Source organism: Mesoplodon mirus (genome assembly GCF_964341445.2).
Source record: "Mesoplodon mirus genome assembly, chromosome: 1".
Classification (NCBI taxonomy): Eukaryota; Metazoa; Chordata; class Mammalia; order Artiodactyla; family Ziphiidae; genus Mesoplodon; species Mesoplodon mirus.
Genome location: NC_138976.1, coordinates 216895115 through 216909500, shown reverse-complemented (window position 1 = coordinate 216909500; position 14386 = coordinate 216895115). Strand labels below are relative to the sequence as shown.

At 53.9% G+C, this 14386-nt stretch overlaps 1 protein-coding gene across 3 annotated transcripts in view; it reads left to right on the top strand.

Annotated features, from left to right (window-relative positions):
• GFRA2 (GDNF family receptor alpha 2) overlaps positions 1-4859 on the top strand; it is a gene marked incomplete at its 5' end in the record, with an annotated part of 95837 nt that extends 90978 nt beyond the window's left edge. For all 3 annotated transcript variants that reach the window (XM_082616623.1, XM_082616625.1, XM_082616624.1), the window contains 2 exons: positions 3571-3624; positions 4533-4859. In XM_082616623.1, coding sequence (XP_082472749.1) covers positions 3571-3624; positions 4533-4655 — 177 coding nt within the window. In that variant the 3' untranslated portion in view covers positions 4656-4859. The remainder of the gene's footprint in view (positions 1-3570; positions 3625-4532) is intronic.
• Between the last annotated feature and the right edge of the window lie 9527 nt (positions 4860-14386).

The following is a 14386-nucleotide window of genomic DNA, read 5'->3' as shown; positions in this document are numbered from 1 at the left end:
TAGAGACAACACTGGACTTGGTCCCTGGCACCTGGACATGCCAGACCCAGTTTCGGGAGTGTGGACAGAGGTGGCAAGGAAGAGGAGGAAGACGATAATTTCCTCCTAAGTTCCTGAGCAAAGGGCCCCTCTGGGAGAACTTTCTAGAAGGATGAACCTTGTCTTTGCTGCCATCCTCCCTTCCTGCCACCAAGATAATCGGGTGAGATAGGCATCAAGGGTGGTCTTGGGGGGTGTGTGACCTCAGAGGACAGCTGCACCGTGGGGGGCTTGGGGAAGACAGAGCCTCTTCCCCTCCCATTTGCTGAACTAGGGTAGAGGTGACCTTGTGGATGTTTATTTCTCTCATCTGGGTGTGAGCAGGGCTGTGACTCATTCATCTTTGGAACACCCTGCGGGGAATGGTGGGGGGTGGGGGAGTTAATGGTGAAGGAGACGGTGAATTGGAGCCTAAGGCCTGGGCATTAGGTAGTGGAACCTCTTTCTCTATGCACTTCCCCCATCTGCCACTTTCAGAAAAGGTTGGCTGACTGGCAAACACCCACACTGTTCTGTGTGCCCAGGACTGGGGGAGAGGTCTTGGGCTTGCTGTTGGGGGAGATGACTGCAGACTTCACCCTTCGCTGTCTGTTCTGTGTTTTCTGGAAGTCAGGTGGAGGGGTCCACTGGGGGCCCAGACTTCTCCCTGGCTTTGCTTGCTGAGCTCTCAGGGTAGAGCTAGGATAGCCCCAGGCTACCAGCTGACCTGGGTCTCACCCTGCAGCCCCAGTCCTGGGAGTTTACTGGATGCAAACGCTCTGCATCATGCTTGGGGATTAAGGGGCGTTTATACTTGTCCAGAGCTTTACTGCGCCACATGCATGGTCTCATGTATCTCACAGTGCATCAGTCAGGTTCGCTTGACTATCGCTATTGTATAGATGAGGAAACCGAGGTGCCAGTAGATGAAGGGATTTGCCGGGGGTCAGTGGCTGAACCAAGACTAGAGCCCTGGGCTCTGGCCTCTGGGGTCCTTCCTTGGATCAAGGGGCTGTTCCACGGGGATGGGCACCAAGGCTTAGGACCCTGCAGTCTAAAAAGGAAAGGCTGGGATGGGTCTCTGAGGACAAAAATCTGTAAGCTGGATGTTGTAACACTTGAAGGAAGTACTTGAGGACAGTGAGAGGAAGCCCAGTGTGCCACCTGGCCACTCAGCACGTGTTCAGTGTGTGGCAGGTCAGCCCTGGAGCCTGCCAGATAGAAATGCCATTGGTTCAGAAGGGCTTGGGCAAGTGCTGTGGATGACGGATCCAAGGTGGGTCACTAAAGGGGCATGGGGAGGGGTCCTGTCCTGATCTTCATGGAGCCCAGTCCTTTTCCCCCACCAGGTCCCTGTGGCCTGTCAGAGACCACACAGTGGGTCGGATTCCTTTGGCCCTGGTCCTGGGAGGTGGCATCCCTCTCTCACGATAATATGGGTCAGAGGACGGGATGAAGGGGTCCTCTCCTGTTCCTTCCCCTCCCCCGATGCTCCCTCCCTCCCCCCTCCCTCCCCTCCCCCTCTTCCCTACCTGGTGCTCCAGTCTCCTTGGGTGCTGTCTTTCCCTTTTTTCTCTACTTCATCCCTCCTGTCATTTCCTCTTACTTCTATTCTTTTCCTCCTTCTCCTCTTCCTCCTGCTTCCTATCTAATATTTGCCAACACCCCCTCCTGTGTCTTCCCTCTTAAGAGAAGACTTTCAAGTCCCAGGCGGCTCCAGAGCTGAGCGTTCAGATCTCACCTCCTCCCCCAATGGCTCCTCTCTGTGTGGTTGACTAGGCTAAGTTGTGTCCAGGTCTGTGTCCAGGACCCGGGGTTCCCTGAGAGCTGGCATCCTGTCGCAGAAGGTCAGGCCAAGAGGTCATCTAGTTTAGCTATTTTCTCAAACCTTATTTATTTATAAGCCACAGACTATTTTAAAAAATAATTCTGTAGATAACTCTAACATATAAAACAAGTCAAAATGGAACTTCTTGGTTGAGGTTGGTGGGGTGAGGACCGGGATCCCCAGCTGTATGCCTGTGATTCCACACAGCCTCCTGTTTAGTGAGCACTGTGGGAGGGGGCACCAGGGAGAAGACAGGGACCCTGGAGGGGGCAGAGACACAGCTGCTGTACCTGCAACAGTTAGAGCTAGAAAGGCTGCCAGGAAATATAGGTGCTGGCTTGCGTGGCACAGACCCTGACAGGCTACAGGATGTCATAGGTGGGGACCCAGCTGGGGCTGGGAGTTGCTCAGGCAGGTGACCGAGTGAGGATGGTGGTGGTGGGGCAGTCAGGTGTAAGCTAATGGTGACAGCGCAGCCTCTGAGGTGGGGTGGGCAGGCTCCATCAGGCAGTGACCTCCCACAGCCCTATCTGGAGCTGCACTTGGTCCTGGGCAGTGGAATCCAGTCCTTGGGTCCGCAAGGGCCTCCGAGCACACACCCTTCTGCAGGGATGCAGGTTGGTGGCTTGGCCGGGCTAGATCTTGGCACCCAGAGTCACTGGTGCCAAGGTCTTATACAGGATCCTCCTTGGTTGAGGCCTTGATTCTGTCTTGGCTGCACTCATTGTCCCCATGATCACATTTCTACCTTCGGTAGTGACTCTGCTCTTGGCTGGGGCCTTTGTGTGACAGCTGGGGCCTTGTTTAGCTGACCAGATGCCCTGGGTGGTAGATTGCCTGTGATGTTCAAGGCATCATTAATACCTCTGGCCAAGAGCAGTGGTTTAGGCATAATTTCTTGGGCTTCCCAGTTGCTTCTGGTGGCCAGAGCCATTTGAGGCCAGTTTAGAAACATCACATCTCCCAGCTGGTTCCCGTGGATCACTATTATGAGGATGACAACAAAGGGCTGCTTATCACACATACCCTCTGGTCCTCATCCAGGTGGCTGTGCCAGGGGTGGAAAACCCTGGAGTCATCACCAAGCCAGCTTTCCTTCCTCATTCCTCACCTGGACCACAGAGCTCCCAGGTGCCACACAACTGTTTAGGATGGACTAGCCAACACCTGGCACCATGGCCAGATGTCCGCCTAACCTGCCCCAGTGGCAGACATCACTAATCAATCACAGCTCTCTTCCCCATGAGCCCAATGAGGACTCATGATTTTTCTGGAGCTGGCACTGGGATGCTAGTTCTGATCTGTGGCATTCATTCATTCATTCATTCATTCATTCACAGATATATTAATGAATCATGGTTAACAGACAGTAACTGAGTATAACATTTATTGAGCTGCTGTTATACAAGGAAAGAAAACATGGTCCCTGCCTCATCAAGAGGAACTCTGAGTATAGTAGACAGACCCGGGAGCAGCTTATTACTCTATTAGGCTGTAAGTTGGAGAGCAGAGTTAGAACTCGCTTCTTCAAGAGTCCTAACCACTGAGAGTGTCAGAGAAGGGCAAAGGTCTCTGTGCTGCCAGTGCTCTTTGCATGTACACTGTGATGTCAGGGGTGGATGGCAGGGCCACGGAATATGTCGTCTCATCTGAGTCATGGGACAAAGCACGGCCAGAGACCCAGCCCTGGTGATCCATCCTTACTAGCGCCTTCTCTCCCACAGGAGCAGGGACTGAAGGCCAATAACTCCAAAGAGTTAAGCATGTGCTTCACAGAGGTGAGTGAGGGCCTGAGTGGGGGTGGGTGCCGGGGGCTGGGCCAGAGTGGGTTGTTTTCCAGGAGAGCCTTGGACTTGAAGCTCCCAGATTCCATTGCATGGACTGGGCTGGCTGAGCTTCTGGCCCACCTGGACCTGGGTAGGTGCTCACTCTGCTGGGGTGAGGGTGGGTGGGTGTAGATGTTGCAGCCAGGGCCCTTACTTGTCTCTTGGGTGAGACGCAAGAAGCTACTCTGAGCAGGGGTCCTGGCAAGGCTTCCTGACTCTTTAAGACAGGTGTCCGCAGCAGCCTGTTCTGTGCTGGTTCTGTGACATTGAGGCGGTGGAATCATGGCACAGGACGTGGGCCCTTCCTCGAAGGAACCCCAGCACAGGAGTAGATCTGTGACTATGTATATGTATAGCATATATATAACTTAGAGGAGAAGTAAAGTTAGTGTAAGAGTCTGCAGAAGGAGAGAGAGTTCAGTCAGACTAGGGTGTGCAGCGGAGGCTCCACAGTGGAGGAGGGATTCCAACAAACTTAGGAACCCGGAGAGCGGAGCTTCTCTCTTCACCCCTTGCCTCTCCTCCCTTCCCCTCTCCAGAAGCGAGTCCTGTGGACCTTGGGACTTTCTTCCTTTAGATCTTTATACCATCCCCATCCTCGCTGGTCTGTGTCAGCCAAGCAGGTAGAGACACCCGTTGCCCTGGGGGCTGCTGCCTTGTTCCCCGAGTAGTCAGCTGAGCCATAGCCCAGCTCCATGGAAGCCTGGCTCTGCGAAAGAGGGTCCCCTGGGTGACCAGGAGGGCAGGGGCCTTAGTTCTCCACTTCCAGAGTCTTTTTTTTTTTTTTTCTGCCTGATCCCAGCCCTACTGACTCGTTTGTCCTTCTCTCTGCTTCTGTTCCCGCTTCTGCCTGGCCACAGCTCACGACCAATATCATCCCAGGGAGTAAAAGGGTGGTCAAACCTAACTCAGGCCCCCGCAGAGCCAGACCATCGGCTGCCTTGACCGCTGTCTCCTTCCTGATGCTGAAGCTGGCCTTGTAGGCTCTGGGAATCGCATTGGGAGATTTCCGAAAGCTACACGGATGAGAACACCCGCCTGACAAAATGGAAACACACACAGACACACACACACCTTGCAAAAAAAAAAAATGTCTTTTCCCACCTTGTCTCTGAACCTGTCTCCTCCCAGGTTTCTTCTCTGGAGAAGTTTTTCTAAACCAAACAGACAAGCAGGCGGGCAGCCTAAGAGCTGGCCCAGAGGTCCCCTGGCAGGGGAAACCCAGTGCTGAGGAGGGCACAAGGGTCTAGAGAAGCCCTTCACTTTCTTCTGGTGTTTTCCTCTCTGGACCCTGCTGACATGAGAGACCAGGATGACATCCCCACTGCCTAGGGGACATGGGCTGGGGCAGGATGGCTGCCACTCTTCTCAAGCTCCCCACTCCGGGGGCCTGCCGGGGGCTGGCGGGTGGGCGTCGGGCAGCAGAGCAGCGAGGCTGCCCCCCTTGGGGTCCAGCTGGGTACCTTCAGCACCTCCAGTTGGCTTCAAGGATGGGGGTTATTTCACCTCCCTTCTCTGAGGGCTGGATCTGACCTGTGGAGGGTTGTGGTGCTGAGCCCCCTTGACCTCCACTGTAGCACATGGTGGAAGGCTGGGCAGTTCCAGGGGGCTTGGGAGCCCAGCCTGCCTGGGATATCCCGCTGGGGGTTGGGAGCAAAACTTGGATACCACCTCGAGGCTGATTCTTCCTGCTTGGTGGCAGGAGTTTTGAAATCAAAGAGAAATGATTTTTTGTCCACTCCCTTGGTTTCTCTTGGGTCCATTTGGTGGTTCTCCCTTGGGAGGGAGGGGCTGGCGCTGAGAGGGGCAGAGAAGACCACCGTGGCCCGTCTACCTGCACCACACTCTGGTCTCTGCGACTCTCTCCAACTCTTTTCTCTCTGCCTCGCTCTCCTCTTTCCTCATTTCTGAGATGTACACACACTGTATGTACATAACACGGCTCCTTTGTCAACATATATGTATATACACGTCCGTATACATATATCGTGTGGTTCCCCCTCCATTCCTTTTTTTAAGGAACAAAACTAACGAAACAATACCCTCACAGATGAGCGAAAATGTATTATTGTAAAGTTTATTTTTTTTAATAATGTTGTCTATAATGGGAAACAAAGGAGGTTGGCTCCCTGGGTCCCCGCTGCAGTCGGGTTGACTGGGCAGCGGAAGAGGGTTCCTGATCTGTGTCACGCTTAGCAGAGGCTCCAATAAACGTACTAGGAAGCAGTCTGCCTTCTGCCTCACTCTGGGTGTGCCTTTGCCCCTATTTTGTTCTTGGCCCAGTGCCAACCTCTTGGCTGCTTCCCCGAGGGCTCCTGGTGGGCCTTGGGAGAGCGTGTGTGTCCGCGTGTGCACACGTGTGTCTGTCGTGTGTCCTCGGTGTGGGTGATAGAGCTCTGTTAGGAGACGGTGGGGCTGAGGTCCCCGCTGTGCTGAGCCTGCGGGCTGTTCACCTGTCATCGCCTCCCTCCCTTCCCAATTAGCACCGATGCCCCCCGTTGGTCCCAAACTGGAAGAGAATGAACGTAGCCGTGGGGATGGGGGGGTGGAGACAACCTGACATCACATCTTGTGGATGTTTTTGTTAGAAGGCTGCCTGGGTGGCCCTGTGAGGCGGCACAGTTTGTCTTATGTAGGGTGGGTGGTATCTTCCTGCTGGGACTCCTGGTTTTTTTAAGGTATGTGATTGTGAAGGCAGAGACCTGGCCTCTTGGGTCCCAGCAGAGAAGGAAGACAATTGTGGTCCATCCTTTTTCTCTTTTTCTCCGTTTGCCACCCAGGCTCTGCCCGGACATTGGGCCTGCCATATTCTCTTGGAGAGACTCTCCTTCAGAGAATACTAGGGGAATGCCTGCTGGCCGTGTGTGTGTGTGCATGTGCACGTGTGTGTGTGTGCCCGCATGCTGGCGAGTGTGGGCTCGTGTGTGTTCAGGGTATGCGTGAGTATGCGCACAGCAGGAGGGAGGAGGGAAGACTGCCGGGAGAAGGGATGGTCCTTGTGTCAGCATGACCTTCAGGGCTGCACATGATCCCATCCTGTCACCCCTGGGAGATGAGATGCTTCTCTCTCCCAATCCTGGGTCCCCCCAGTGGCTCTTGTTCCTGGCTGCACACGCACTAGGAACATGGGTCCCTGGTGGTGATGAGGTTGGTGTGCTATGTTGCAGCCTCTGATGGAGGGACAGTGAGCCAGCCCGCCCTCTTCCCCAGCCACCGCTGGCCTTACGTGGGTAGAGCAACATAGAACAGCTGTGGCGTTCAGCTGGCAATCCATGTTCTTTGCAAACAGCAACGACTGATTCACTTAGAAGGCTTTGGGAGAAGTTGGCTTATAGAGTCAGTGGGAGATGGGAGGACCAAGGGAGGCTCGGGCAGGAACCAAAGGACATTTGAAGGGACAGAAAGCACAGTCTACAGGGTCAGCGTGCCACTGTCTCTGTGATGAACAACAACCAACCATTGTCATCCAGCTGGCTCAGCTGGGGCCTTGTGCCTACCTCCTGCCCCACTTGGGTGGGAGAGGAGGCTGTATGTCACGTCTGGCCTCCCTCATGGGAGATAAGCCCTTGGCTTGCATCATGGGGGAGAGAAAATTTCCCCAAAGGAAATGGAGGTGGCATTATGAAGGAGGAACAGAGGCTGGGCAGCTTTATTCTGCCTTAAAACATCTCCCCACCCAGGTATCACAGAGAGGAAATTTTACCATTAAATATTCATTCCTTTGGTTGAGATGATTCCTGTTCTCCATGATCCTCTCAAAATATGTAAATAAAACTGGGAAGAATAAAGTTTCACTATCTTAATGCTAGTTAGTTTAATGGTTTGAATGAATCTTGGTAACATTAAGGCATTTGAGCCTACACTTTGAAATTAGGCTAAGGGGGACAGATAAGTGGAGAGAAGCAGGAAAGGAATTGAGACAAGATTGGTAGGGGCCACCAGAGATCTGAAATTACTTTCGCCTTCTTTCGGGGAGAGTCATCCACATGAAGTATAGGCCCACTGTGCCTTTACTGCAGAGTCAGCAGTCTGTAAAATGAGATTTTCTTTTTGCCACCGGCCCCATGGTGACTGCTGATCTGGGATATGCATCTGTCTACAAGGCTGTCTTATCCTGTTTTCTAAGCTCTAGTATGTTGTCAAGACTGAAACCCTATAGGGATACTTCTGCCCTCCCTGGGGAAGCTTCCAGCCTGAGGCAATTGTGGTTCTGCCCAGAACCCAGACATCAGCTTCCTGCCTGGCTCTTGCCCTGCCACCTTCCTCTCAATGCAGCTGGGACCACTCGACTGGGCTAAAGGCCTAGAAGAGACGCACAGCGGCAGTGGGGGATCCAAGGAGGCTGGTTCAGGGGCTCAGAGGACTTGGCATCCAGCGGGCCGCTCCCTGGCCCTGGGCGGCCCTGGTGTGTGGGCCGCATGGCTGGTTCCCTGCCTTGTTCTGAGATCAGACACAGAGTTGTTATCTCAGTTCCCTGCACCCCAGGCCCTGTTTGGCAACACAGGTTTCCCAGGACTGCCCAACGCTGCTCTCTTGAGTCCTTCCAAGGATTTCATCCCCAGGCCCCAGCTGGGCCCGGCTGTGGCAGCTCCAGGGAGGGAAAGAGGGTACATTTGGGGGTGAGGCAGACCTGGGGTTGAATTCCAAATCTGCTGATCACCAGCTGGGTGACCATGTCCAATTTGAGCCTCAGTTTCTCATCTGTGAAATGGGGCCGCAGCCCTGCTTCCTGAGAACGGTGTTGGGATTAAATGGGATACCCTGCCAAGTGCCTGGCACTCAGCTACGCCCCTCCCTTCGCCCAGTGGCCACATGACGCTGGGTCTCTGTAGATTCTCAGCTCCTGCCTGGCCGGCCAGGTTTCCTCCTCTTGGCCGCAGGAGGAGCTGTGCTGGGGTCTGCCCTTGGAGCTTCTCCCTTCTTCCTCCTCCTATCTATGTCCTGAGATGTTTTTATGATTTCCTGTGGCAGAAACAAGAAATGATCACCATCAGGCCTCTGGACTTTGCTCTTGGAAGCATTGCCAAGTGGAGTTAAGAGGGCGGGTTGGGGAGGCTTCCCTGGTGGTGCAGTGGTTGAGAGTCTGCCTGCCGATGCAGGGGACACGGGTTCGTGCCCCGGTCCGGAAAGATCCCACATGCCATGGAGCGGCTGGGCCCGTGAGCCATGGCCGCTGAGCCTGCGCGTCCGGAGCCTGTGCTCTGCAACGGGAGAGGCCACAACAGTGAGAGGCCTGCGTAGCGCAAAAAAAAAAAAAAAAAAAAAAAACAACGAGGGCGGGGGAGGCAAGGGAAAAAAGGAAACTTCCTCCTATATGTAAAGCAAAGTTGATTTGATCTGCAAGTCGCCGAGGACAGTGGCTACAGAACATCCAAATGTCATGCTCCCTGGAGTCCGCTGTCTGAGTCGCCACCCCCTTTCCACTCGGGAAGGCAGAAGGTGTGCCTTTGCCGTGGGTGCGCCAGCTCAAAACTGAGACCAGGACGCGTTGACTGGCCGTGGGAGCTGGGGCAGGCAGGCTGGCGTGGCATCCCTGGTGGGGCCCAAGGCAAGACCAGAGCAGCTTCACCCCCAGGGGTTTTGAGGAACTCCCTGCAGGGAGGGAGCCCCAAGTCCGCAACCCAAGCTTTTGGGAATGAGTTCTGAGTCATCTTGCTTTTGGGAATGAGTTCTGAGTCATCTTGATGCTCTGTGAGCAGAACCGCCTCCCCTGTGACTTCCCGATAGGAAAAAGGGCTGGCAATGAGGCGGGAGTCTGAGGACATATTCAAGTCCATATTCTCTCCTCCTGAAGTCTGGGGTATACCTGGAGAGGGTGTCAGGGGACCTGGGCTCAAACTCTGGCTTGGCCACCCATCAGCTAGCGACCCTAGCTAAGTCACAGAACTTCCCTGAGCCTCAGAAATGTTGCTCTAGATTGGGGATTGGCAAACATTTTTTTTCAAGGGCCAGGTAATAAATATGATAGGCTTCATGGGCCATGGCGTCTTGGTTGCAACTACCAACTCGGCCACTGTAGCTTGAAAACAGAGGCAATACGTAGGTGATGGGACCTGGCTGTGTTCCAATAAAACTGGATTTACAAAAACAGGCCCAGGCTGGAGTTGACCCCCCTGTTCTAGATGATCTGTGAGACCAAGCTCTCAATCCCAGGCTCTCTGACCATAGGGCTTTGGTGGCAGGAAGTGATGACGGGTGGTGGGGCTGAAATCATCCACAGGTCGGAGGAAGAGAGAGGGCAGGTTGCCATTGCGACAGGGAGGTAAAGGCAGATGAGCTGGTAGAAGAGGACGCTGGGAGGAGAAGCCCCACATTGGGCAGGGGTTGTGAGGGAGAATTCATGTAGCCTGTGGGCCATACAAACATAGGTGTGGTCTGGAGCATGAGGGCTGCCCGGGTGATTTTGAAGTTGTCCTCTGTACAGGGGCATCGGGCCGGGAGGGCATATGAGGTTGCAATTCAGCTGCTCTCAACTCATCCATCCGTGTATCCACCTGAGCCCTAAGGAGGGAGTGCCATTCCCTGGTTTGCAGGAAGGCGCCAGACGGACCTGTGGTCCAGGGCAAGGGAAGCTGCCGCTCCAGGGGTGTGAGGGGAGAAGTTCACATGTGAATGCAGAGAAGGTCCAGCAGGGCAGTGGGGCTCTGAGAGCCCCTGCGTGGCTGTCGGCAAGTCACTTAACCTGGCCGGCCCCCACTTTCCTCGTCTACAAAGGGAAGGGTCAGAGACGCTGATCTCCAAGGTTCCCGTCCACAGTAGGATTCTGTGATTCTATGACTTCCAGTTATTTCTGGACTCACCAGCCCGGCACAGAATAACTTGGAAGGAGGCGGAATTCATCTCTCTTTCAATAAACACCGCCACCCTGCTTGGTTGCTCCAATTTTTCACCCACCATCTTATGCAGAACTGCAGACTGCTGCCTTGGGTCTCATTCTGGGTATGGCTGACAGTACTACCCCTCGTGCTTTGCCCCATTTCCTCTTTTCAGACAACAGTGTTTCCCGGAAAGTTCATACCCGTCGGCCACATGGAGCACCCACCGAGCCGGCCCTGGCCTCCCTCCCTGGGTAGGGTGCTCTCTAGTCACCGCTTTGACCTGGATCCTGCTGGGCAGTCAGAGGTCACAGAGCCTCCTCCACTGGGACCCGCCAGGCAGAAGTGACTAATTCTCATCTAACGTCCCCGTAGGAGGAGTTTGCATAGTTACCACCGTGAGCATGATTCAGGGTGCTGAAGCTCTTGCAGCCAGAAGAGAGGCTTCCAGGAAAACCTCCCCCTTGATTTTTCCTGAGCCTGGTGGACTGACCTCTCTCCTCTCCTCCCCCGCCCACCCACATGCGGGAACTTGACAGTTTAAAATACAGGCCCGCGGCTCACACTCTTCTCCATTTCAAAACAAGAGTCCGGCCTGGTTGGCCAAACAAATCCTTGTGGGATAACACCACTGGCCCAGGCCATTCTTCACTCTTATCCTCAGTGGAAGATGAAAGACCTTTTTTTTTTTTTTTTTTTGCATTACACGGGCCTCTCACTGTTGTGGCCTCTCCCGTTGCGGAGCACAGGCTCCGGACGCGCAGGCTCAGCGGCCATGGCTCACGGGCCCAGCCGCTCCGCGGCATGTGGGATCTTCCCGGACCGGGACACAAACCCGTGTCCCCTGCATTGGCAGGCGGACTCTCAATCACTGCGCCACCAGAGAAGCCCGAAAGGCCTTTTTTTCAGGGGCCCCAGTCACCTGAAATCACCCTTAATTCTCACTGTGTTAGAAAGCTGGGTGAGTGTGAGGCCACAGTGACATGAAGGATGAAAACGCCTGCCTCCCAGAAGCAGAGTTATAGCATTTCTACCTGGGGGGCTGCTGAAATCACCTTCTCTCCCAAATGGAGGAGACTTGACTTTATTGATGATTGGAAATGGTCCAGAGATGCCATCATCCCAGGGGACGGCGATGACCCCTCGCTAACCCCTCAAACTCACGTAAACCCATGCATCTCTGTCCAGCCTAGGGCAGCTGTGGAAGGACAGGCCTAGAAAAAGCCTGGGCAATCTGGGGAGCAGCTACAGTTGCTGGGTCCCTCCCTGCCGCGAGTGGAGGTGGGGCTGAGCTAGCGCTATGGGTCGCATTCCTCTGTGGGCGTCGGCTGGCGGGACTTCCTCCACTCCACCCCATCACCCGCCCCGAGTCTGCCGGGGGGAAAGGGACCCCACTCAGAGAGCAGGGTGGGGCTTTCTTCCCCACGCATCAGGGGGACAGCTCAGCCTGGCCCCGTCCTGGGCATCTCCATGTAGACTCAGGAATCCACATCCTCAGCATAAAATTTGATACGCTCAGGACAGTGAGAGGACTGGGGGTGCCACCTCCATCTGAATAACTGTAACTGATCGTGTGACTGATTTCCGGTGGGAGATGGGTGCTCCCGGAGACCCCCTAGGTTCTGTTCATCATCTGCAGGACCTCTGACTTCTATCCCTGGGGGCTGTTCCCCCAGAGAATTTGCCATCCCCCCCACCCCGCCCCCCTGCCGCTCATCCTCTTTGTCAGGCCAGGGCTGTGGCCTCAGACACCTTTCCTTACTGTTGAAGTGACTCCAGAGCCTCCACCTTTGGCAGGTGGGCTCTGAGACCACAGGTGTGGGCTCTGCGTATGGCCCTGGCTGTGCCCCGAGGTTAGCTGACTCCCCATGGCTGCGTCCTGTTAGGAATTCAGCTTGGTGCACACTTGGAATCATTCTCTTCCAGGAAATCTGTCTTTCATCCTCTTCCTTTTGAGCCTTCTTCTGCCTGGCTGGCTTTCTCCCTTGTCACCTTCTGGTGCAGGCATTTTGTGTGTGTGTGTGTGTGTGTGTGTGTGTGTTACACGGGCCTCTCACTGTTGTGGCCTCTCCTGTTGTGGAGCACAGGCTCCGGACGCGCAGGCTCAGCAGCCATGGCTCACGGGCCCAGCCGCTCTGCGGCATGTGGGATCTTCCCGGACTGGGGCACGAACCCGTGTCCCCTGCATCGGCAGGCGGACTCTCAACCACTGAGCCACCAGGGAAGCCCTGGTGCAGACATTTTTGTTCAGCCTTTGCAGGCCCTGCAGAAGTGAGGCTTTCTCCCCCCAAGTCTTCTGCTTCAGGTCAGGCTGCTCTTCCTCTCAGAGGCTGGATCCAACTGAGCAGCATCTCGGGGGACTATCCACCCAAAGTCCCTGAACTGGCCTCCGTGTCGCTATCATTGCGTCTGCATCTCCCCATTGTCTGGTCCAGCCCCTTTGTAGGGCACTGTCCCTTCCCCAGGGAGTGGAGTTGAGAGCAGAAACTATGAGGTTGACATCAGTATGTTAGGCAGCCTTGTCTGCTCCTGTGGTTTGTTCAAGTATTGCCATTTCCCCCCTAGTTTTAGCCTCTTCAGATTTCACTGTGCATTTTCTTGCATCCCTCTACAACCTGGGGCCAAGTTCCTCTCATTTGAATTAACTGGGGAGTTAAAGTAGACTCATCTAAATGATTAAAAAATCGAAACTATAGAATCTTGCTTAACAAATATAGTCTAATATCTAAAGTAGGCCTTGAAATGTCCTGGGAGGTCCCCAGGATCTGGTCTGGCTGCCTTTCTCACCTCCTGTCCAACTGTTCCCTCCTGCCCCCACTCTGCTCCAGCCACCTTGGCCTCCTGCTGTTCTTTGAACACACCAGGCTGGCTCCCAGCTTAGCGTCTTTGTAGTGGCTGTTCCATCTCCCTCCCTCCCTTCCTTCCGTCAGGTTCCCTGCTCAGATGTCAGCTAATTAAAGAGATCTTCCTTGTCCAAGGCACGCTTCCTTGCCCCCTACTTCAGGACTTCCCATCTTGAACACTTACTTTCTCAAAGCTTATCACACTTATCACCTTCAGATCCACTATACCATACATACACATATATGTTCATGTGTGTGCAGAGTGTGTTGGGTATTTATTATCTACTTCCTTCTACTACAATGTAAACTCCAAGAGGGCAGGATCTTCATCTTTTGTGTTTTCAGCACCATGTCCTTAGCACCTACTACAGTGCCTGGCAGAGAGGAACTTCAGCAAGTGTTTGTTGATTGACTGAAAGAAAGTAGATATGGAATTTCAGTGGGTCCCAGGAGAGTGTGCAGGTGGAACACTGAGAAAAAATGAGGAACAGAAATCTGGAATTAGTATATTGAAGCAGAAGCCCAGAGAGTGCGAGCCTGGGACAACTTTTCCCTTGTTGAAGCAAGTCCAGAGACTATATAGTATCTCAGGCCACACAGTGTGTCCTCAGCAGCAAGGCTGAGGCTAGAAATCCAGACTCTATTTCCTAGTCCGATCCTCCTTTGGTTTCTTCTCTTAGGCGGTTACATACATACCCTGAAATCTCATTTAAAAGAAATAATTTGCTCAGCAAACTCTGTTCTGTTGGGTAGAACAAAGAGAATTTTGGTTCAGCCATCAAAGCACCGTGGATCTCAGCCTGGTCGGAATTGAGGAGGATGTTGAAGGGAACCCTGTGGGGAGAGCTTCTTGGTAGCAGAGAGAGACTCGGACATCTGTTTAAACAAGTTCAGCTGAGTTCCTCTGCGGGAAGCTTATCTTATAATGAAGCCGACTGTCATCTGGATTTCTGCATCCTGTCCCTTTAAATAACCTCATGTCCTGGTTTACCCAGCCTCAACCTCCTAGGGAAAAAAAAAATGACAAGCCAGGCTTCTACAAGTCTCTTTCTGAAT